Genomic DNA, 26021 nt, shown 5'->3' on the forward strand with positions numbered 1-26021 from the left:
AATTGGTAATATATACATAAATAATGTAATAATATATATATATATACACACATAGATTAAGATCTGTCGCAAATACCCATATATAAAGAGACAAAATTAATCATAAAAAACAAGAGATAAGTTAGATATCTATATGTATATATATATATATATATATATATGAAAATAATTAATTAACACAATGAAATGATCAGATAAAAATAACGAACATCCAAACTTGTAAACTGTGGTGGATAGATACATCTAGACCATCCAGATAAACGTATAAAATGAGCTGAGAAATATAATATTCTTCCCTTACTAATAATCATATATAATATGTAGGACAAAGAATTACATGTGAGAGCCTTCTTAAAGTAGCCTGCAATTTTCAAGGCCCATGCATATACACTAGGTGATTTTCAAAGCAAAAAAATTCTATCAAAATTTTTCTAAGTCAACAGTCAAAACGTAGAGGTCTTGCAAACGCGTGGAGTACAAAAATATTCACTTCTTTCTCTCTCTCTTTCTATTTATTTGTTTATTGGTCTTCATATATGATAGATAATTATGATGTGATATATTATCTTCAAATTAACCCTTCTCTAATCCAAAGCCAGTCACACAAATTTGCCCATGGCGGAGAAGGAGCAGGTGAAGCCATTAGCCTCAGCGCCTTTCCGCAGCGATCTAAATGAAGAAGAGTTATCTATGCAATTCAACTTTCACCAACGAAATTATCTCAAGTGTTGCGGTTGCTTCACCACCCTCTTACTAATTCCGGCGGTCGTGCTTCTCATTCTCAGCTTCACAGCCTTTCATATTCATCATCCCCAGATCACCATGAACTCTATAACTGTTCAACAACTTCACCAGGACGAAAACCAAACTCTACGAGATTCGGACATAAAAATGTCACTTGTGGTTGACATTTCAGTGAAGAATCCTAATGTAGCATCCTTTAAATATAGCGATGCTGTGACAAGGGTGTACCAAGAGGGGACTGTGGTCGGGGAAGCCCGGAATCCTTCGGGAAAGATTAAAGCAAAATCAAAGGTTCTTTTAAATGTTAGCATAGATGTGAGTGTGAGAAGGACTGGGGGAATGATGAAGATGGGAATCAATACAAGGATTGACGGAAGAGTGAAAATAATGGGGGTGATAAAGAAATCTGTAGTGGCAAAGATGAATTGCAGCATGAGATTTGATGTTTTAACAAAGGCATTTCAAGAGGAGAGGTGCGGGCAAAATGTTATGATATAGGATTAATTCATCATCTTTTTTTTTTTTTTTTTAGTTGCTTAAGCAACTACATAATTTGTCTGTTTTTCTTTATGCATATATGTTTTATAATAGTTTTGATTTTGTTGTAGATAGATTGGAAATGCAATCTTTTTATATAAATAGTAATAAAGATCTATTACATATTCAAAGAATTGATGTCTTCAATTTCATATCATTATAAATATTCATATCCATGCATATATAAATTTTAATTTCAAAAGTAAAATTAAGCTTATTTCGTTGTACGAGCAGAGAAGAGAACATAAAATTTCTAGATGGTTCTAAAACTTGGGTCATTCAAATCAAGATGTAAAACATGTTCTTGTTCATTGTTAAAGTAATTCATGAATAAAAATAAAATAATCACGATTGACATTTTTTGCTTTAATTATGTGGAAGGAAAAAAACGTAGTTAGCTTATTTTTCAAAGGGTTTTACGTAGTTCTAATGACGTGGGTAAGAAAGAGATTTGCTTGAATACATAAATGCTACAAAAGTAGGATAGTACATATGGCTAAAATAATTCTCAAGTTATGTGTGGTTGGAGTAAATAAAAAAATTATTTTGTAAAGTTAATGAAATTTATGATAATTCCATACAAAATTTTAAATAAATTCAAGTTCTATTATTTTCTTAAAAAAAAATGGAATATTTTATAGTTAAAATAAATAAAAATTTAAATCTAAGTATAAAAAGATCCTTTTAAATATAGTTATGAGTTTTTATATGATCTTCGCAAATAAATAAATTTCATTATAAATGAATAAGTCTTCTCCACTCCTAAATATTCATTTTTCTTTCTTGGTAAGCCTATACTTTTGAATATTTATAATAATAAAATGGGTGGAGATAGAAACGAAGTCATTAGAAATTGAGGAAATTGCTAGTAGCAACTTTGCTTGTCGTTGATGCCCCGATATATGTGGACAATTTCAACTTGCCATTGTCACATCCTTCGTCAACCATTTGGAAATTGAAGGGTCCGGAGATTTCCTTTCAACTATCCTTATATTTTAATTTTCTCACCATATAAATCTTTTTCAATAAAATTTAGGAATACATCTTCTGCTTTAAGTCAAATGGTCAAATCGGATAATTCCTTTTCACACGTTCCCAATATTCTTAAACACAAATTCAAACAATAAGATATCATTTCAGTTTATCTCTTGAAATTATTTGAAATTTGGGAGGTTTAAGGAATTTCTAGTTCTAATTCTTATATTAATCTCTAATGCTCATGTTACAACAGAGTTTCGGTAATTCAAACACAACAAATTATGTTTTACGTTATTCATATTAAGATTAAGTAGACTTAGAATAAATTCAAAATTTTCGTGGAACTCATTTCCAAATCAACTTTTAGTTCAACTGAAAATTAAAAAAAAAAAATCTATCCTAAACAAAAAGAAAAGGTAAACTTGTATTGAATTTAAAGGAAATCTATAATATTCGAGACTGAAAATCAGTTCGGGATAATTTTTTTATTAATTTATTTATAAAATAATTATTTAATTTATTATATTTTACTTCATTGAATTTTTGAGAAAAAATAAATTATGGATGGAATTAAAAATAATTTTAGAGAAAATTGGTGAAAATTTGAATTCGGATGGTGTTTCTGAAAGAAAAATTAGAAATATGGGGTCAAAATATAAATAGAAAAAATTCGGCCACGTGAGACAATCCAGTTAGCAGCCACGATGAATCAGGACGCACCTGTGGCAAAACACGCTAACGTTGGCGTCACGCGGGAGGACCACGCAGGCAATCTGCGTGCCCAGCAATCCGACGACCCAAGATTGATCCCACGCACGTGGACGGCCCAGATGCATTCTTCCTTTAGGTTTGATTGGATGAACGAGATCAAATGCGATGAACGGATGAGATTCGGCTACGCCATCAGCCTAAACGGGAAACGATTGAACGATTCTCTTCACTCCACGTCAACATAAACGAACTACACGAATCGAAGATGAGAGGAGTATTTAAACTCCCCTCACAAGGGAACCCAAACCCTAGCCGCTAGACCCCACCAGAAAAAAAGAACCAGATGTCGGAGAAAAAGGTCGACAGCTGACCGTCACCACCACCGACCGCGAAAAAAAGTAAAATTTTTCCTACCTGTTCGGAATTCAATTCCGAGCCTCCCTGTGGTAATATCGAAGCAAGAGGGACGACAGGTAAAGCCCGACAGAGCCGCCACAGCCAAAACCTAAGAATCCCTCCGATGAGCCCCTTTCCATTTTCCGTTTCACGCGATTCTTTGACCATTGTGTTCGCCATTCCTTTTTATGCAGGTTAGCCAAAGAAGAATGCCCAGCTGCGAAGGAGAACCGGCGGAGCCGCCGCACCCAGAGACCCCTCCCTTTGATATGTTCTATTTTTTAGTTTTTCTGGCCAATCGACGCTTCTTAATGTGTTTTTTACAAGGATGCGTATAAAAATCGGTCAAAACTGACCAAAACCAGCCAAAATCTACTAAGCTGAGGCAAACCACCGTCATGGGCAGCGGCGCTGTGCCGAAACCCTAAAATTAGCCGTAAAGAGTTTTTAACACTAATTTTAGATTTTTTTGATATTTTTAGATACATGACGAGTATTTTGGGTTTCTGCAAGAAAAAATTCAGGAAATCCGAAACCCATTGAGAGGTGTAGTGGATAGTTCAATATTTTGAAATACTGATTTAGATAAGGATCTCTCACCATATTCTCGATTGTGGTAAATTGAAGATTAATAATTGATAATTATGTATTTTGTGAAAAATTAAAAAAATCCTAAAAATATTACAGGTCATTAGTAGAGCTGGAACTGGTTAGTTCACATTTGTTCTAATTCCCTGTTTATTTTTCTGTACTGCTTAAATTACTTATTATTATACTGTGCATGTTTACATTGATAGTTTTTATAGTTTTCTTGATTATCTGGGTTATTCGGTCTTTTTTTGCATGATTTATCTAGTTATCTGATTACCTAGTTATTAGTTATGATAAATTAAATCGCTTGCTTAAATGTCATTTAAATTAATCAGTGAATAGGACATGAGATGTTCGTATGTTTTGGTTGTTATTTGGAGAATCTAAATAAAGAAAAGTTTACTGGGCATCCTGAAAAAATGTGGATAGATTCGGTATATAGGAAACTTACCGTGGACATTACCTCAGTCAGACGGGGCTGAGAAGTCCCATACACTAAGGATTTTGGAAGATTTGGTTCACCTTCATACCAGACGGGATATCGAGGCGATGGTGTTTTTAGCGCCTATTACCGGACGAGGTATGAGAACAGCCGAGTTAATTGTCAATTCTTAATACTAGGTCTACGAGGGAAGGGATATCCCTGTAGACCCTCAGGGTTCCTAGTAAGTAATTCAAAAAATGAAGAATTGTGATCCTATGAATGAAATTAAAATATCATTTAATTATTTATCTTCATAAGTTGATTTTGGAAAAACCATAATGGTAAGTATCGAATAAAATGTTTTAAAATCAAATGTATTTACTTAAAGCAATGGCTCCATTAGTTTTTTTTATGATTTTTACCAACTTTTGATTTTTCGTATTTGTGGTTAGTGTGATATTCTAACTGCACTAGTATAACTCACCATTTCATTAACCATTTTAAATCAAGAAAACCAAGATTTAGATCTTGATTAGTAAGAGAGTTGTGAGTAGTTCATCTCTTAGACTCTTTTCAAGTGCTAGTGGAGGTTATCCTAAAATACTTATTTATTCTTTTTTTCTTTAATTACCGTTTGTCTTTTAGAAGGGGCATTCTCGTAGCCCTATTGAAAAATTCAAATTATTGTGTAAGAAATATAAACCCGAACTTTATTATTTGCTTACGCATTTAAATTATGAATTCATTTTTATTTAAGTTCTGGGACTTTACAAAATCAATGAATGCATTTTAAATTTCATTTAATTGGATAATATTTAAAATTTACTACAACTACAAAAAAAACCTTATAATAATAGTTTCTAGTTAGTTTTATGTCAATATAACTAATCATAGAACTATATTCTTTTCTTGTATTTGTGAAGTTTATGCAAAAGACTATTACAACCATCAGAATAAATTTACAAGACCTTTACAAACGAAATTTTCCATTTATATAACCCATGAACCTATACCACCAACTCCTTCCTTTTAGAGAAGTTTTCCCTTTTATAAAGGTCATGAAAATATATTGAAGAGATTTTCGATTGGTATAACTGTAGAGAGATCATGAAATAAGCTTATGGAAGTAAAGAAAAAAACCAAGATTCACAAACTAAGAACAAATCCATGAAATTAGAGTCTAAAATTGAAGCAATAGAGCATGATTAGTGAAAAGAGAACAAATCTTGGGTGGTGGCATAAAAACTATGCTAAGTGGCAGTACATAAGTGCCACCAAGGTGAAAAAACAAGTAGTTTTATTTGTATGTATATATATATATATATTTAAATAGTGTAAAATACAAATATTTAACAATAAGGTGGAGGGAGACAAGTTGATCTTTTAGAAGTTGAACTCATTCATAGCCAATTTGTCATTGGTTTGTCTTCTTATTAACATGTATAACACAAATTTTTTTTTTTTATGACAACAAAAAACATATTAGTTGATATGGGTAGACTAAAATATGTATGTTATAATTTTAGCTGTAGTATCTAAAAGTATACGTGACATTAAATTTGACAATATATAAAAAACGTGACATGACACATAGCGACAAAACACAATGTTTATACAGAAATAACAAAAAAATATATAACAATCCAATCAATCAAATCTCATTAGATAACTAATCATATAAAAATTTAGTTAAAATATTTAATCACTAATAAGTGATATGATATATCTATCCATAATGTTATCATTGTCGAAGTTATGATCTTCCATAATCATGACATAACTTTATGATTATTAATATCAACTATAAACATAATTTTTAACTTTAAATACATATTAGAAATTATGAAGATAATATGTGTTAATGTAAGTGCTAATACCTGAATTTATAACTGAAAATCTTTGATTACCTTCTTTATGGTTGAGTTTTTTGCAAAATTAACATAGATTGTGTACAATAATATTTCTTCGAATAAGTAACATTCAATTATAAATTTAATCACATGATAAATTATTTAACAAGGTCTCAAGAAAACCAAGTGAGTAGGAATTAGAGTTTGTTTTAAAATATTTTGCTATTAAATTTTGACTTATTTGATTTTTATATCAGTTTAATATTTTTATTGTAATATCCACCTAATAAAATAAAAATGAAATTTGAATAAGGACTTAAATGAAATAAATGAGAAAAAAGGGGGGTAAAAGTATAAATAAAGGGAAGTGGAAAGGGGCAAAGGAAATCAGGAAATGGATGGTCTTGATTGAACCGTCTAAGAAGATCGAATGACTGAGATTTTAAGAAGAGAACAAATGGCCCAGATCGAGTCAGAGAGATTCGATGGTTGGGATGAATGGGTATAAAAATGAAAAATTTAGGATTTTTCCTCATTGTGAGGGTAGCCGAAAAAGAGAGAGGGAGAAGAGAGAGGAGCAATCAGGGAGAAGGAAGAAGAGGGGATCGCAGGAGGAAACCGAGAGAGAAGAGGAAGGAGATGAAAGGAAGAGGAAGGTCGAAAAAAGAGAAAAAGAAGGAGAAAAAAGAGAGTGGCCGAGCAAAAGAGGGAAGAGAGGAGAGGGTCTCGCGGGGAAGCTGAGAGGGAGAGAGAAGGAAGAGGGAAGCTAGAAAGAGGAAGGAAAATGAGAAAAAAAGGAGGAAGGAGAAAAAAAAAGAGAAGGGACCGAACGGAAAAGAGAAGGGAGCTGCTAACGGCCACCGCAAGGGAAAAGAAGGGAAGAAGAGAGAGGCAAAGGTGGGAGAACGGTGGAAGCCAAGTCAAAAGGAAGAAGGAGGAAGAGGAAACAGTCGAGGTGTCGTGTGACGGTAGAGACCGAGGCTGTTTGGGTTTTCGAGCACTGCACCCGAGCTTGGTGCATTCTTTTTCTTCTTTTGGTTTGTGTTTTTAACCAAACGGGTGTTCATATGTGTGTGTGTGTGTAGGTTTGGGAGCTAGGGAGCCGCGGGGTGGCCGAGAGAAGACCATCAGGAGCCAAGCCGAGGCCGAATTGCCCAGCCGGAAAGGTAAAACTTTTTCGTGTTTTTTGGTTGTTGTTGAACGATAGTGGAGCAAGGACGGTGTCAGGCTGGTCGCGCGGGAACCAAGGAGGTCTCCTCGAGAATAGGGAAAGTTGACCCTTCGAGAAGTTGAAGGGTCGTTCCCGAGCATGGGTATCCAATCCGCCATTTTGGGTTCTGATTTGGTGTTTGAGAAACTGAAAAGTCTTCCTCAAAAAATGGGAATACGATTTGTCGTCTACAAAGCTGAAAAGTGTTTTCTAAGAAACGTGAATCCAATTTGCCGAACGGGGAGCCGAAAGGTTTTTCGGGTACAGATCCCGATAGATTCGGGTATTCTGTTGAGTGGTTGTTGGAACTCGTAAATTGATTTAATTAATTTTTAGTATTTTGAAGTATTTTAATTAATTATGTCGTGTGTGCAGGAGAATTTGGACATTCAGGTGTATCTAAAAAGACGTGTAGGAGAGTAGGTATTTCTAAATCTCAACCTGGTTCGAATTTCAAAAGGTGCATTCATTTCATTAAATTATAAAATTTGAAATTTGAATGGATATTGACCCAATTTTCAATAAAAAAATAGAATCTGAATTATGATTAGTAAACCTAAGCAATTAGAACCCTATGAGGAGATAAAACTAGAAAACGGATCCAATGGATTGAAAATTATTTGGACTGAATTATTTGAACTGATGAAATATGAAATTGAAAAGGAAAATCCCCAATTAAAGAAAAATTGAAAAAGAAAAAGAAATAAAATAAAAATGTAAAAATAGGAAGGAAAAGAAATAATTGAGGTTAAGAAATAATCATTTAAACAAACTGATAATTTTGGAATGAGAGGGTAGGAGTGAATAGGGTAGGGACCCTGAATACCTTCTTGTTTAGTCTGAATCGAGGAGAGGAGTGTGTGTGTGTGTGGCTGAAGTTCAGCGGGTATGGTAAACTTGCACATGGATAGAGTCTGAAATCTAATCCAAACGTGGATAAGTATTCGTGTGAGTGTGGGCCACCTTGCAAACATACCTGTTGTGGCCATTATGTGATTTGTATGTGTGCTACCCATGTGATGGGGGATCCATTTTGTGTTTCTTTGATGATGACATAAACAGCATCGCGCGATAAAACTTTAGAAATGGTCTTTCAAGCGTATATGTGATCTTTCATGCGTATCTGATTATGTTTCGAGATTATGAAGGAGATTCGAGTGTATCTATGATCTTTTGTGTGTATGATAATGTTTCGAAATGACGATTGATATTCGACTACATTTTTGACTTTTGAGAGTATGGGAATATACATTTGAGGTTCGTATATGATATTCGAGAGAATTCATCAAATCAATTAGGAACATGTGAAATAATAAAAATAAGAACATGAATTTTGCACTAAAATATTTTATTGATTTTGTTTTTTACCATGTGTTTTGCATAATATTTTATTTTGTAGAGACCACAGAAATATCAAAGGAAATAAGTTATAAATTAAATGTGAAATTGTAATAAGAGTTCAAGGGTTTACATTCCTTACACAATAACTTAAAGTACCAAACAGTGTTACGGAATTCACTCTTTTAAAAGAAATACAAGAAATAAAGAAATGAACGGAAAATAAAAAAAAACTAGCATATACTCGCAATGCTCTTGCGGATCGAGCTCTGGAACCTGGTCCTCTTGATCTGAAATGGTTAAATAAGGGATGAGCTACATTAGCCCAGTAAGAATATCACATTATATCACCGGCACATAAGTAAAGTTTGGTATAAAAAAAAATATCAATGGAGCACTAAATTTGACAAATTCATTTATCAATCATAAAAATCATTTACCGTTCACTTACCGTAGTGGGATTCATAAAAAAAAATAATTTATATAGACAATAATATTATACAAATCATGAGTCCATGTATAATCAGTAATCATAACATACATTATAAATCTATGTCCATCATCAATAAATCCACAATAATTATCACTTTTTTTACCAGTCTGTTGGTATCCATGGGGGTTCATAGGGATGTCCTCGCTACACATGAACCCTTTCATTTAACATTTTCAATTACAGGCTGTCCCCATACCCCGTCCGGTATGAGTGTCAATTTACCAAACCTCAATACCCCGTCTGGTATGAGGGTAAAGCGAACCGTCCCTATACCCCGTCTAACATGAGCACCAAATTATCAAGTCTCCATACCTCGTCCATTGTGAGACAACATTCACGGTAGGATTCCCTATGTACCCAGTCCGTCCACCATCTCCCAGGATATCCAGTAAGGCTGTCGTTTCATCTATTCATTTCATCACACAATTTTTACCGTTTAATCTTCATTTTTCTCGATTCAGCAGTAAAAATATAGAATAAGTCATACATGCATTCAAAGCCATAAAATCAATTAATAAGGTATTATCATATATTTAAACTATAAAACAATACACAAAGCAACAGTAGAGAATTTCCAGTTCTGGCTCCATTAGCAATCCGTAATTAATTATGCACATTTTTTAAATTCACAAAAATATCATATTATTATTTATTTAGACTTTAATTCTATAATAGGGAATAGGGTGAGGGATCCTTACTCAATTCGATGTCTGAAAAGCTACACTGTTCGACTGCATTTACGAACGGTTCCCGGGTTCCCTGAATTATTCTTTGGGAATTAAAATTCATTAATAGTACCTAGAAATGTCCCAAAAAAATCCAAAATCAGACCTAGGGCCCACTTGGCCAATTTTAGAAATTCTGGCACGGCAGTTCTACCGTGCTCCGGCGACAGTGTCGCCGCCCACGGCAGCAGTCCGCATTGGGTCGGTTGTTTTCGGCCGTTTTTAGCCGACTTTGCATCAATCCCTATGATAAAATACATTAAGGGGCCTCGGTTAGCCGAAAAAATCCAAAAAATCAAAACTTACCAGCAGTGGAGTGCTCTGGTGCGGTTGCTCCTCTGGCTCACACTACGATTAGGTGTTTTGCTCCGGTCAACCTATAGAGAAGGACACGGTGATCACAACGGTCAAAAAATTATATAGAATGGGAATCAGGAAGGGCCTCATCAGAGGTGTTTTATGAAATTCTCTGCAGCGGTGCTGCCGGATTTTGCCTGTATTTTTCGACCAATTGGCCGGTCTTTTTACTTTGATTTGGCCATGAGTGTGTTTAGAATTGAATTCTAAGAAAAAGAGAAAATTTTAACCTTTTTTGGCAGTTGGAAAGGGCTCCGGTGTGGCGGCGGGTGGCTGCGGTCTCTTTCCCAGCGGCCGGGTCTTCTTCTCCGACGAGGGAGTTTTGCGGCTAGGGTTAGGGTTTGGTGTGGATAGAAATTATTTATATCCGTTTGCTTTTGATCTGGGTTGTCCATCACGTTTGATCTGGACCGTCCGATCGTGATTAAATAGGGAGTGAATCTGAACCGTTCATCGCGATTCAATCTGGGCCGTCCATCGCGATCTAATCTGAGCCGTCTGATCGTATTCAAAGCTGACCGTCTGATCACGTTTAGGGAGGGAACGCATTTGGGCCGTCCACGCGTGCAGGAACAAATCTGGGCCGTTCGATCACGGACACGTGGATCGCCTGCGTGACATCCTGTGTGACACCGTGTTAGCGTCCACTGCTACGCGGCGTGTCCTGATTCATTGGGCCTGGTAACCAGGCAAATGAAGTGTCCAAACTTTTTTAAATTGCAGTTTGACCCTCAATTTTTTATTTTTCTTTCAAAAATACCTCCAGAACCTAAATTTCCACCCATTTTTCTCAAAATTATTTTCAATTTCATCCTCTTTCAATTTTTACTCTAAATTAAATTAGAAAATTTAAAAAGACTATATTTATTAATTTTAAATTACATTAAAATCCTATTTTGGAGTGTTGCAACTCTCCCCTCCTTAAAAGAAATTTGGTCCCTCAAATTTGTCTCTCCCACTCTCAATCAAACAGTTGGGGATATTGGACACCGAAGTCTGATTCTAGCTCCCATGTAGCCTCTCTCGATATGTGGTTCTGCCATATGACCTTTACAAAGGGAATTTTCCGGTTGCAGAGTAATATGCTCTTTCGATCCACAATTCCAACTGGTACTTCCTCATATGACAGATCTTCCTTGAGTGAAAGAGGCTCGTGGGCTAAGACATGAGAGGGGTCCGGGTTGTACTTGCGTAGCATGGACACATGAAACACATCATGGACCTTAGAAAGTTCTGGAGGCAGTGCTAGTCTGTAAGCGACGATACCAATTCTATCTAAGATTTTAAATGGTCCAATAAATTGGGGTTTCAGTTTTTCCCTCTTGCTGAACCTACTGATTCCCTTGAAAAGAGTGACCTTAAGAAACACCTGATCGCTTTTCTCAAATTCCAAATCCCTCCTCCGGGTGTTCGTATAACTCTTCTGCCTGCTCTGAGTCGTCTAGATGTTCTTCCTGATCTTAACTAATTTGAATGTAGTTTCCTTTACCATATCTGGGCCGAACAGTTTTCTATCACCCACTTCTTCCCAACAAATCGGCGATATGCATGGGCGCCCATATAACGCCTCATACGGAGCCATGCTAATACTCACTTGGTAGCTGTTGTTGTAGGCGAACTCTATTAGGGGTAGATGATCATCCCAATGGCCCTCAAAGTCAAGAACACAAGCTCACAGCATATCCTCAAATGTGCAGATTGTCCTTTCAACTGTCCATCTGTCTGAGGATGGAATGTAGTACTGAGGGACAGCTTTGTTCCCATGGCTTACTGAAAGCTAGACCAAAACTGAGAAGTGAACCTAGGGTCCCTGTCGGACACTACTATCACTAGCACTCCCTGTAATCTTATTATTTTTCGAATATACATTCTTGCTAATTTGTTCAAAGGATCGGTCATCCTGATGGTCAAGAAGTGGGAAGACTTGGTGAGCCAGTCAACAATTACCCAGATAACATAATGTCCTGAGTGTGTCTTAGGTAATCTTATCACGAAGTCCATGGTGATATGTTCCCACTTCCACTCCAGGATTGGTAATGGCTAAAGTAGCCCACCTGGGCGTTGATGCTCTACATTGACCTGCTGACATACCAAACACTTAGAAACAAAGTCAGCTATATCTCTTTTCATCATGTTCCACCAAAATCGGGATCGCATACTTTAGTATATCTTAGTGCTTCCGGGATGCATGGCGAACTTTGAGCTATGGGCCTCTGTCATAATGTCCCTCTTTAACTCACTGTCACTTGGAACACACACCCTATCCTTGAATCTGAGTATCCCATCGACAGAGACTCGAAATTCTGAGCTAACTTCCTATTCTGCATCTTTCTTGAGGGTTGCTAGGATGGAATCGGCGAACTGAGCTTTCCTTATTCTCTAGATTAACTCAGACTGAACGGTCAGGTGACCCAAACATGAGACTCTCCTCAGGTCCTAAAGTCGTACCTGTTGTGTGGCCCCTATCTGCCTGCATTCTGAAACCATCAAATTGGCTAATGTACTTACACTTTTTCTGCTGAGTGCATCGGTTACCACGTTATCTTTATTCGGATGATACAAGACGTTGCAATCATAGTCCTTGAGAAGTTCTATCCACATTCTCTTACGCATGTTGAGATCTTTTTGAGTGAATATGTGTTTCAAACTCTTGTGATTGGTATAGATATAAAAGGTCTCCCCATACAAATAATGGCGCCAAGTCTTCAAGACGTATATCATGGGTGGGATAGTTTTTCTCATGACTCTTCAACTATCTGAACCCATAGGCTATCATCTTCCCATGCTGCATCAAAACACAACCTAGACCTAGGTAGGGGGCATCGCTATAAACTGTATATCCACCCGATCTGCTCGGCAAGGCCAACACAAGTGCAGTAGTCAGCCGCTTCTTTAGTTCTGAAAAACTTCTTTCACAGTCCTCGTTCCACTCAAACTTGACATCCTTCTTTGTGAGCCGAATCAGAGGAGCAGCTAGACTAGAAAACCCTTCCACAAACTTGCGGGAATAACCCGCAATCTCTAGAAAACTATGATCTCCTTAACTAATATCAATTTTTTCCAACCGAGCACTGCTTCAACCTTTTTGAGGTTCACTGACATTCTATCATTTGATATGATGTGTCCTAGGAAGATAATCTGTTTACACTTACTCAACCTTGCATATAGCTTTTTTTCTCTAAGTACCTGTAAAACTTGAGTTAGATGGTGGGTGTGTTCCTCTCTGCTTTTTGAATAAACCAAGATGTCATCGATGAATACAATAACAAACTGATCCAGAAATTGTCTGAAGACCCTGTTCATCAAGTCCATGAAGATCGTTGGAGCGTTAGTTAGTCCAAATGGCATGACCAGGAACTCATAGTGTCTGTACCTGATTCGAAGAGTTGTCTTGGGGATGTCTTTTGCCTTGATTTTTACCTGATGTTAACCTAAACGTAGGTCTATTTTGGATAAGACCTGGGCACCCTACAACTGATCGAAGAGGTCATCAATCATGGGGAGGGGATACTTATTCTTGATTGTGACTCTATTCAGACATCTGTAATCAATACATAACCTCAATATCCCATCTCTCTTTCTGGCAAAGGTGACTCCGGTACCCAAGGGGACACTATGTCAGATAAACCTACTGTCTTGCAATTCAGTGATCTGTTTTCTCAGTTTCTCCATCTCAACATGGCTCATGCAGTAAAGAGCAACTGAAATGGGCTGGGTGCCTGTCTGAAGGTCTATGGTGAATTCGACTTCTCTATCCACTGACAGTCCAGATAATTTATTCGAAAACACATCTAGAAAGTCTCGGACTACCGGAATCTCTTGAATACCAATCTCTTTCTTGAGTTTTTCTAGTTAGAGAAAATAGTAGGGTTAAAGTACTTGATAATAAGAAAATTTACCGTGAGGGAATAAATGCTAAACAATTTTATTAATTTATAAATGGCTCCTCATTAGAAGGATTAAATACAACCTTCTTGCTAAAATAATCTACGGTGGCGTGATACATCATTAGCCAGTTCATTCCTAAAATTACATCAAAGTCCCCTGTGTCTAATTCTTTATATCCACACTTAATTTCCTATCTGCTATATCTATGACACAGGCTCTGTATACAACTTCTCACAATAGTGTCATACTCCCAACAGTAGACACAAACAACATAGAATCAATTTTATCAAGTAATACATTAAATTTTGATGCAAAAATAAGTTAAACAAATGAATGTGATGCACCAGTATCAATCAAAATATGAGCAAGATGGTTACAGATAGTGTACATACCCTGTACCACGTTCGAGTTAACTTTTGCATCCTGATGGGTGAGATTATAAGCTCTGCCCTAGATAGAAGGTTTGGTCTGATTCTGGTTCCTCGGGCGCTCCCTCACATAATGTTGGGCATTACCACATATGTAATAGGTATTGTTGAGGCGATAGTAGGGTCGGTCCCCATGATCCCTGCCACAATGTTGAAAGATCTTACCATGTCCTGCCATTAGAGTCTGAGGGGGACCCTGGATCATCGGCCTGAGCCTCTTGTTCTGTTGAACAGGTGCAGTAGGCACTGATCTACGGGGTAGAACTGAGGGTCTGAGGTTCCCTACTACTTTAGAAAAGGTGTGGAGGCTCCTCTCCACTAACTGTGCCTTGGTCAGAACAGTCGAATAAGTACGCTCGGGTCCTTACTAAGTAAAATAAAGTCAAAATTCGTGGTTCCATAGGGATACTGATGGTGGACAAAGAGAAGGCAGCCCTCGTTATTCAACGTGGTCTTCCCTCCCTCTACCTCCCCCCTAGGGGGACAATGGGTTATGTAACCTCCAGCACAAACAACAGCTGTATGATCTCTGGATGGAGACCACACTCGAACCTTCTACCCTTCCTGCCTTCATCCAACAATATCTAAGGGGAATATCAGCCCAACTCTAGAAACTTGCGAGCATATTCTGACACAGTTATGTTCCCTTGGACGAACTGTACAAACTTCATCTCCTTCAAATGTCGGAGATGCAAGGAACTGTTCCCAAGTAACTAGAATTGGCAGGGTGGTCTGTTTGAGTTCCCACCAGCGGTTTACTTCTCCCATTAGCATGTAGGTAGCTAGGGTGACTTTCTGTTCGGGAGTCACTCTCAGGGTCTTGAAGGCCTTCTCTGTCTCTGCCAACTAGTATTTAGCATCTTCAAAAGAGGATCCCCCTGTAAAAGTAGATGGGTTTAATCTTTTATATCTCTCTATGTAGCTCGGGTTCATCATGGGAGGAGATGGGCCCGTGGAAGAGGGATTGGGCCATGCTAAGGATGGACTGGACGGCCCTGCGGTGGTACTTGCTGATACGGTGGGAGCACCGAATTGTATTGTGGTGGTGTCGGGTGGTACTGTGGAGGAGCAGGGTCGTACCGTAGTGGCATGGGATCCTCTTGCTACAGGGGTGGCTCAGCCTGTGGCAGCGGGGGAGGGTTAGGTAGCTCCTTCCTTTTCTCCTAGCCCTGCTGAGCAGCAATGAGTCTCTCCAGCATCTCAAATATCTGGTCAATATCTTCTCTAAGTGAACCATCCCAGGCTACTTAGTTTAATGGGGGTCTTCCTCTCCTCATCTATCTGTACCTGCATTTCACAAAGAACGGTTGAGTAATAATCCATTATTTTGGTGTTCCCTAAGAATTTTATGTAAGGAATGGATACGAGGAACGCGGTTCTTATACCAACTGTAGAGACCCCAGAAATATCAAAGGAAATAAGTTATAAATTAAGTGCGGAAACATAATAAGAGTTCAAGGTTTACATTCCTTACATAATAACTTAAAGTACCAAACAGTGTTACGTAATTCACTCTTTTGAAAGAAATATAAGAAATAAGAAAATGAAAGGAAAATAAAGAAAACTAGCATTTACTCGCAATTCTCTTGCGGATCGGGCTCTGGAACCTAGTCCTCTTAATTTGAAATGGTTAAATAAGGGATGAGTTACACTAGCTCAGTAAGGATATCACACTATATCACCGACACAGAAGTAATATAAAATAAAAACAAAACACTAATTGAGCACTAAATTTGACAAATTCATTTATCAATCATAAAAATCATTTACCGTTCACTTACCAAATTAGGATTCATTAAAAAAATATATAATTTATACAGACAATAATATTACACAAAACATGATTTCATGTATAATCAATAAATCCATAATAACTATCACTCTTTTTACCAGCCTGCTGGTATCCATGGAGATTTATAGGGATGTCTCCGCTACACGTGAACCCTTTCATTTAATATTCTCAATTACGGGCCGTCCCCATACCCCGTCCGGTATGAGAGTGAAGCGGGCATCCTGTCCAATATAAGCGCCAAATTATTAAATCTCTATACCTCGTCCAGTATGAGACAATGTTCACGATAGGATTCCCTATGTGCCCAATCTGTCCACCATCTCCCAAGATATCCAGTAAGGCTATCGTTTCATCTATTCATTTCATCACACAGTTTTTACCGTTTAACCTTCATTTTTCTCGATTTAGTAGTAAACACATAGAATAAACCATACATGCATTCAAAGTCATAAAATCAATTAATAAGGTACTATCATGCATTTAAACTGTAAAACAATCAATAAAGCAACAGTAGAGAATTTTCGGTTCTAACTTCATTAGCAATCCGTCATTAATTATGTACATTTTCTAAATTCACAAAAAATATCGTATTATTATTTATTTAGACTTCAATTCTATGATAGAGAATAGGGTGAGGGATCCTTACTCAATTCGATGTCTGAAAAGCTACACTGTTCGACTACGCCTACAGACGGTTCTTCTGTTCCCTAAATTTTTTTTCAAAAATTAAAATGCACTAATAGTAGCTACAAATGTCCCAAACAAACCCAAAATCAGTCCCAAGGCCCACTTGGCCAATTTCGAAAATTCCAGCACGGCGGCTCCGCCGTGCTCCAGCGATAGTGCCACCGCAGGCGGTGGCAGTCCACCTTGAGTCGGCTATTTTTGGCCATTTTTGACAATTTTTGGCTGACTTTGCATCAATCCCTATGAGAAAATATGTTAAGGGACCTCAGTTGGCCAAAAAAATCTAAAAAATTGAAACTTACCGGCAGGAGGGCGCTCCAGTGCCACGAGTCCTCCAACTCACGCTGCGGTTGGGTGATCAACCTATAGAGAAGGACACGGTGATCACAACGGTAGAAAAATTATGCAGAACGGGAATCGAAAAAGGTCTCATCGGAGGCATTTTGTGAAATTTTTCACGGCGGTGCCACTGAGCTTCGCCTGTATTTTTCGGCCAACTGGCTGGTTCTTTTGCTCTGATTTGGCCATGGGTGTGTTTTAGAATTGAATTCCGAGTAAAAGGAAAAATTTTTATCTTTTTTGGCGGTCAGAAAAGGCTCCAGTACAGCACTAGGTGGCTGCAGTCTCCTTCCCAGCGGCCGGGTCTTCTTCTCCTGTGAGGGGAGACTGGCAGCTAGGGTTAGGGTTTGGTGTGGATGGAATTATTTATATCCGTTTGCTTTTTATCTGGGTCATCCATCGCATTTGATCTGGACCGTTCGATCACAATTAAATAAGGAGTGAATTTGGGTCGTTCATCACGATCCAATCTGGGACGTCCATCGCGATCTAATCTGAACGATTCGATCGCGTTCAAATCTGATCGTCCGATTGTGTTTGGGAGGGAACACATCTGGGCCATCCGTGCGTGCGGGAATGGATCTGGGTCGTTCGATCGCGAGCACATAGATTACCCGCATGGCACCGCATCAGCGTCCGCTGCCATGCGGCGTGTCCTGATTCATCGGGCCTGCTGATCGGGCATATGATATGGCCAAACTTTCTTAAATTGCAGTTTGACCTCCAATTTTCAATCTTTCTTTCAAAAATACCATCAGAACCCAAATTTCTACCCCTTTTTCCTAAAATTATTTTCAATTTCATCCTCTTTCAATTTTTACTTCATTTTTACTCTAAATTAAATTAGAAAATTTAAAAAATTATATTTATTAATTTTAAATTATATTAAAATATTATTTTAGGGTGTTACATATTTGGATTTAGAGAATGGAAAAACCTATTGAGTTGGTGAAGCTCATTAAATTTTACTCTGATTTTTTTCAAAGGAGAATGAAGAGCTAGTACCGCTGCCAAATAAGTAGAACCTGTAAGAGGGTTCTTATTTTTATATATTTTGTGTATATTCGAAAAGTTTTATTTTGTTTTGTTAAACTCTAATTCTGAGCTCATGTTTTGTATATATATGTTACTGTACATATCACATGAGATGCTAGGTTGTATTATATTTTTTATCCATGCATGTCTATATTTTATGGGCCCACTGCATGAAATGGTTTGAGCAGGAATTGCTCCTCATATCGAGTATCAGGGCGTGACAGGTGGTATCAGAGCCCATATTCCTAGAAACATCCCTTGTGCATGAGGTTTTAGAGTTTAAATATGATATTTTGCAACTATTTGAGTGTTGAGAAGTAGAAAATATTATTTTAAAATGTTCTAGTTCATTCTTTTCTAAATGAAAGGTTGTAAGATGAGACGTGGACATACTCCATCGGAGCAACCTCCTAATTATATGTCCTTATAAGAGCAAATTGATCGATTATACCACATGGTAGAGGAGCTTGTTAACTAGTCTAAAGAAGGGATACTTGGCCCTCTTCAAGTACCGGCTCTATATAATCCAGAACTAGTCGTTATGGATCCAGACTATCATAGAAAGTTCATGAGACTCCATCCTCCTACATTTGCTAGTATCAAGAATTTTATTGAAGCTGAAAGATGGTTCAAAGAAATTGAAAAGGCATTCTAATTTTAGGGGTGACTTATGAACAAAAAGTGATTTTGGCTACATACCTGTTTGTGGGTGAAGCTGACTATTGGTGGGAATTCAGACGGACCACCTTGCATGTTCCCATCACCTAGGAGAGATTTCTGGGGGCGTTCAATGCTGAGTACTTTCAACACGACTCCGACACCAGAAAGAGTTAGAGTTCATACAACTCACTCAGGGGAACCTATCAGTGGTTGAATATGCTTGAAGATTTACTGATTTGACCTATTTTGCTATAACCATTTTGATTGATGAAGGAGAGAGGGCAAGAAAATTTTAATGGGGGTTACGCTAAGAGATCCAGGATGCTCTTGTAGTTCTAGAATTAAAGACATATGATGAGGTTTTAGCAAAAGTAGAAATAGTAGAAACTATAGTGAGGGGTTTATCCTCCGGAGCAGGTAGTTCTAGACCCTAGTATCTCCGAGAAGATAGATTCCAGGGTTTAGTTCACAAGATAAGAGGCTCAGAATGATAACAGAGGTATCTCATAGACCACCATCAACTTCTGGTAGGGCACCAACCTGCGGTACTTGTGGAAAGAATCATGGTAATTAGCCATGTCATTGTGTCACTTGATCCTGTTTCAAGTGTGGTAGCCAACAACATCTGATCTGTAACTGCCCACTTATGAAGGAACAGCCAGAAGCTCAAAGATGGGGACAAGTGTACACACTTACTGCAGTAGATGCTGAAGTAAACCCAGACGTGGTTTAAGGTATATATCTTGTCTCAAAGAACCTAGTTAAGGTATTAGTAGATCCTAATTCTACACACTCATTTGTGTCACACACTTTTGCACAACGATTGGGTGTTACACCTGTTTATTTGGGGTATATCTTGATGATATCCACACCAAGTACGGAGGTATTACTTTATGATGTTATCTATAAAAATTATATAATAGAGATAACTTGGTAGGGAATTAAAAATATATTTGGTATTTTTAGATGTGGGGGATTTTGATGTAATATTAGAAATGGTATGGCTAACGACTCATTACGCGACTTTAGATTACCGTAACAAGAAAGTTATATTTAATATTCCTAATGAAGAAACTTTTACTTCGTAATTGAATGGTGTTATTTACCACATAGTATGGTTATTTAAGTTATATAATTTATTGAGTCTAACATGTAAAGGGTGATGTAGTAGGTGATAAATATAATAAGATTGATTTTTATGATGTGTTGGTGGTTCGTGAGTATCTAGATGTATTCCCTGACAAACGTGAAATAGAATTTTTCATTGATCTACAACTAGGAACCCAACCAATCTCTATTGCTCATTACAAACTAATGAGAGTTGAAATGGAAGAATTAAAGAAGCAATTAACAGAACTCCGAGAGAAAATATTCATTTCCCCTAGTATTTCTCCTTGGGGTGCTCCTGTAACATTTGCCAATAAGAAAGATGGAATCAAACGAATGTGCATTGATTATAGACAACTAAATCGAGTCACCATTAAGAATAAATACCCTTTACCCAGAATTGATGACCTATTTGACCAATTGCAAAGAGTGCAGATCTTTTCCAATATTGATTTATGATCTGATTACGATCAAGTGAAGATTAAACTTAAGGCAAGTTCCGAAAACTCTTAGAAAAGAAAAGTTGTATATAAAATGGAGTAAGTGTATATTCTGACTCGAATAGATCATTTTTTTTGTCATGTAGTTTCTAAAGACGGAGTATCTGTAGTAAAAGTTGAGCCTATTATGAGATTGAAACATCCCACTATGGTGAAGGGTGTCCGAAGATTTTTTGATATGGCTGGGTACTACCGCCGATTTGTGAAAGAATTCTTTAAGATTACAACCCTTCCTACCCGGCTTACTAAAAAGGATGTTAAATTTGAATGGACCCCAGACTATGAAAATAACTTCAGAGAACTCAAAAACGGACTCGTGACGGCTCTAATACTAACACTACCTAGTGGATCAGGGGTTTATGCAATATATACTGATGCGTCAGGCCAAGGTTTAGGGTGTGTGTTAATGCAAAATAGTAGAATGATCGCCTATAGGTCGAGATAATTGAAGAATCATGAACGAAATTACCTGACCCATGACTTGAAATTAGTTATAATTGTTCATACCCTTAAGATCTGGCATAATTATTTGTATAGAGAGATGTTTGAGATCTATACTGATCACAAGAGTCTTAAATATCTCTTCATGCAGAGGGAACTGAGCATGTGCCAGCGTAGATGGATGTATTTTCTTAAGGACTATGATTGCAATATATCCTACCATCTAGGAAAAGGAAACATAGTGGCTGATACATTGAGTTACAGTACCTACGAAATGATTGCAAAGCTAGTAGCTTCTGAATGCAAGACTCTAAAGACCTTACAAGAATTACAATTGGGTATCACAGATGGGGAATGTATATAGCCATCTTAAGAATTGAGCTAGTATTAGTTCAGAAAATTAAAGATGCTCAAGAAACTGACACTACTATAAGAACCTTGAAGAAAGAAACTGAACAGGGTTTAAGGTCTGACTTCAGAGTTCACGATGATGGTTTGCTTCGATTCAGAGGAAGATTATGTGTTCCTGATGACCCTAACTTGAAGAGACTCATATTGGAGGAAGCACATAATTCTACGTTTACCATATACCCAGGCATCACCAAAATGTATGGGAGTTTACGACCTCGGTATTGGTGGATTGGAATAAAGAAAAATATCTCTGTATTTGTTGATAAATGTCTCACATATTAGAGGATTAAAGTCGAACACCAAAACTTAGGGGATTACTTCGACCTCTATTAATTCTAGAGTAAAAAAGAGAAACCCTTAACTATGGACTTTATGATGGGTTTGCCTAGCACTAGATTGAACCATAATATTATTTGGGTGAAAGTGGATCGATTAATGAAGTCAGTCCATTTCCTACCAATAAAAACCACAAATCCTCTAGATAAACTTTCCAGATTATATATTAAGAAAATTATTAAACTTCATGGAATCCCAGTATTAGTAGTTTCATACCAAAATGCTCGTTTTACCTCTAGATTTTGGACAAGCCTTCAACAGGCCCTAGGCACCACCTTATCATTTAGCACAACATTTCACCCACAAACGAATGGCCAAACGAAAAGAACCATCCAGATATTAGAAGATATGCTTAGGGCTTGTGTACTAGAGATGGGAGGAAATTGGGATGACCATCTACCATTGATTGAATTCGCCTATAACAATAGCTATCAGTCTAGTATTAGTGCAGCTCCATATGAAGCACTTTATGGTAAACCCTGTAGATCTCCTGTGTGTTTGGAAGAAATTGGGGACAATTGGACCCGAATTAATTGAAGAAACTACGTTCAAGATTGTCCTAATTAAGAAAAACCTTTAAATCGCCCAAAGTAGACAGAAGAGTTATGTAGATAATCGTAGAAAGAGTTTGGAATTTAAAACAAGGGATCATGTGTTCTTGAAAGTGACACCAATGAAGGGCCTTATGAGATTTGGGAAGAAAGGTAAATTGAGCCATCGCTTTATTGGACCATTCGAAATACTGGAGAGAATTGAATCTACTACTTATCGATTGGCATTGCCACCACAATTTGCTAACATTCATGATGTATTTCATTTGTCCATGTTACGTAAATACCATCCTGATCCATCACATATAATTCAGTATGAAGAGATTCATATTGAAAGAGATATGTCCTATCAGGAAATGTTCATAAAAATATTAGACAAATAGGAATGGGTATTGAGGAATAAGATTATTTCGATGGTCAAGGTACTCTGGCGACATCATTCGCCAGCAGAATCTACTTGGGAGACTGGAGATTCGATACGAATTTGATTTCCTCACCTACTATAGAGACATATCAAATTTGGAAAACTAAATTTTTATAAAGAGGGGAGAAATGTAATAACCACCTAAGAAAATAAAAATGAAATTAGAATAAGGACTTAAATAAAACAAATACAAAAAGGGATAAAAGTATAAATAAGGGGAAGTGGAAGGGGGCAAAGGAAATAAGGAAATGGACAGTCCTGATCAAACCGTCTGAGAAGATCGAATGGCTTAGATTTAAAAAGAGAACAGATGGCCCAGATCAAGTCAAACAGATTTGATGATTAGGACGAATGGGTATAAAAAGGAAAAGTTTAGTGTTTTTTCTCATTATGAGGGCAGCTGAAAAAGAGAGAGGGAGAAGAGAGATGAGTGATCGGGGAGAAGAAAGAAAAGAAGGTCACGCGGGGAAACCGAGAGAGAAGAAGAATGAGAGGAAAGGAAGAGAGAGGCTGAAGAAAGAGAAAAGGAAGCAGAAAAAAGAGAGTGGTCGAGTGGAAGAGGGAAGAGAAGAGAGGTCGTGATGGGAAGCTGAGAGGGAGAGAAAAGGAAGAGGGAAGCCGAAAAGAGGAAGGGAAAGGAAAAGAAAAAAGAAGGAGAAAAAAAAGAAGAAGAAGAAAAAAGAGAAGGGGCCGAACGGGAAAGAGAAGAGGAGCCGCAAATAGCCACCGCAAGGGAAGAAAAAAGGAAGAAGAGAGAGGCAAAGGTGGGAGAACTGTGGAAGCCAAGCCGAAAGGAAGAAGGAGGAAGAGGAAACTGCCGAGGCACCGTGTGATGACAGAGACCGAGGCTGTTCGGGTTTTCGAGCACCGCACCCGAGCTTGGTTCGCACTTTTTCTTCTTTTGGTTTGTGTTTTTAACCAAACGGGTGTTCATGTGTGTGTGTGTGTGCAGGTTTGGGAGCTAAGGAGCCGCAAGGTGGCTAAGAGGAGACCACCGGGAGCCAAGCTGAGGCAGAATCGCCCCACGCCAGAAAAGTAAAGCTTTTTCGTATTTTTTGGTGGTTGTTGAGCGGTGGTGGAGTGGGGATGGTGTTGAGCTGGTCGCACGGGCTCGGCCAGGCCACCCACCCCTGCGGGAACCGAGGAGGTCTCCTCAGTAATGGAGAAAATCGACCCATTCGGGAAGCCGACAAGTCTTCCCCGAGTGTGGGAACCTGATTTGCCATTTTGGGTTTCAGTTTGCTGTCCGGGAAGCTAAAAAGTCTTTCTCGAGAAACTGGAATCCGATTTATTGTCCGGGAATCCAAAACATCTTTCCCAAAAAATATGAATCTGATTCATCGAACGGGGAGCCGAAAGGTTTTTCGGGTACGAATCCCGATAGATTCGAGTACTGCGTTAGATGGTTGTTGGAACCTGTAAATTGATTTAATTGATTTTTAGTATTTTGAAGTATTTTAATTAATTATGTCGTGTGTATAGGAGAATTTGGACATTCAGTGCTATCCGAAAAAACGTGTAGGAGAGCAAGTATTTTTAAATCTCAACTTGGTACGAATTTCAAACGGTGCATTCATTTTATTAAATTATGAATTTTGAAATTTGAACGGAACGCACGTTGACCCAATTTTTGATAAAGAACAGAATCTAAATTATGATCAGTAAACCTAAGTAATTGGAGCCCTATGAGGAGACGAAATCAAAAAACTGACCCAATGGACTGAGAATTATTTGGATTGATAAAATCTGAAATTAAAAAATAAATCCCCAATTAAGGAAAAATTGAAAGAGAAAAAGAAATAAAATAAAAATATAAAAATAGAAAGGAAAAGAAATAATTGATGTTAAGAAATGATTATTTAAACAAACTAATAATTTTGGAATGAGAGGGTAGGAGTGAATAGGGTAGGGACCTTGAATACCTTCTCATTTAGTCTGAATCGAGGAGGAGAATGTGTGTGTGTGGCTAAAGTTCAGCGGGCATGGTGAACCTACAAATGAATAAAGTTTGAAACCTAATCCAGATGTAGATATGTATTCGTGTGAGTGTGGGTCGTTTAGCAAACATACCTATTGTGGCCATTATTTGATTTGTGTGCGTGTTATCCATGTGATGATGGAATCCATTTCACCTTTTCTCGATGATAGCATAAATGGCATTGCGCAATGAAACTTTAGAAATGACATTTCGAGTGTATAAGTGATCTCTTGTGTATATGTGATTATGTTTCGAGATTATAAACGAGATTCGAGCGTATTTGTGATCTTTTGTGTGTATGATTATGTTTCAAAATGATGACTGATATTTGAGTGCATTTATGACTTTCGAGAGTATTAGAATATACAGTTAAAGTTTGTATGTAATATTCGAGAGAATTCATAAGATTAATCAGGAACATGTAAAATAATAAAAAATAAGAATATGAATTTTGCACTAAAATATTTTATTGCTTTTGCTTCTTACTGTGTGTTTTGTATGGAATTTTATCTGGGTTGAGAGAATGAAAAAATTTATTGAGTTAGTGAATCTCATTAAATTTCACTCTGATATTTTTCAGATGAGAATTAAGAGCCAACACCATTACCAAACGAGTAGAACCTATAAAAGGGTTCTTATTTTTGTATATTTTGTGCATATTCGAAAATTTTTATTTTATTCCGTTAAACTCTAAATACTGACATCATGTTTTGTATATATATAATTACTGTACATATTACATAGAATGTTAGGTTGTATTATATTTTTTATTCACGCACATATATATTTTATAAGTCCACTGTATGAAATTGCTTGAGCAAGAATTACGTCTCATATCGAGTATCGGAGCGTGACATTTATATTATCCGAAATTACTCTTTTATTATATTTTTCATAAATATTGCACGAGCATTGAGATTTATGCTTTATTTTTCTTAATAAAAATGAAAATGAGCTTGATGTCGTGTTTGGTTTTTTAATTTTATTTTGATTATTACAGTTGACACTCAAAAATTGATAGTAAGACAATTAGTATTTATTTTACTTTTTTTTCATTTATTTTCAACATAATAATGCATAAAATAATGAT

At 37.1% G+C, this 26021-nt stretch overlaps 1 protein-coding gene across 1 annotated transcript; it reads left to right on the forward strand.

Moving 5' to 3' along the window:
* The first annotated feature begins 531 nt into the window (after positions 1-531).
* Positions 532-1415, forward strand: LOC110809451 (late embryogenesis abundant protein At1g64065-like). Its single transcript, XM_022035295.2, has one exon. It carries the CDS (start codon positions 616-618, stop codon positions 1240-1242), a length of 627 nt encoding a protein of 208 aa, XP_021890987.2. The 5' UTR covers positions 532-615; the 3' UTR covers positions 1243-1415.
* The last annotated feature ends 24606 nt before the right edge of the window (positions 1416-26021 follow it).

This window comes from Carica papaya, chromosome 4 (assembly GCF_054855325.1).
Source record: "Carica papaya isolate Zhongbai chromosome 4, ASM5485532v1, whole genome shotgun sequence".
Classification (NCBI taxonomy): domain Eukaryota; kingdom Viridiplantae; phylum Streptophyta; class Magnoliopsida; order Brassicales; family Caricaceae; genus Carica; species Carica papaya.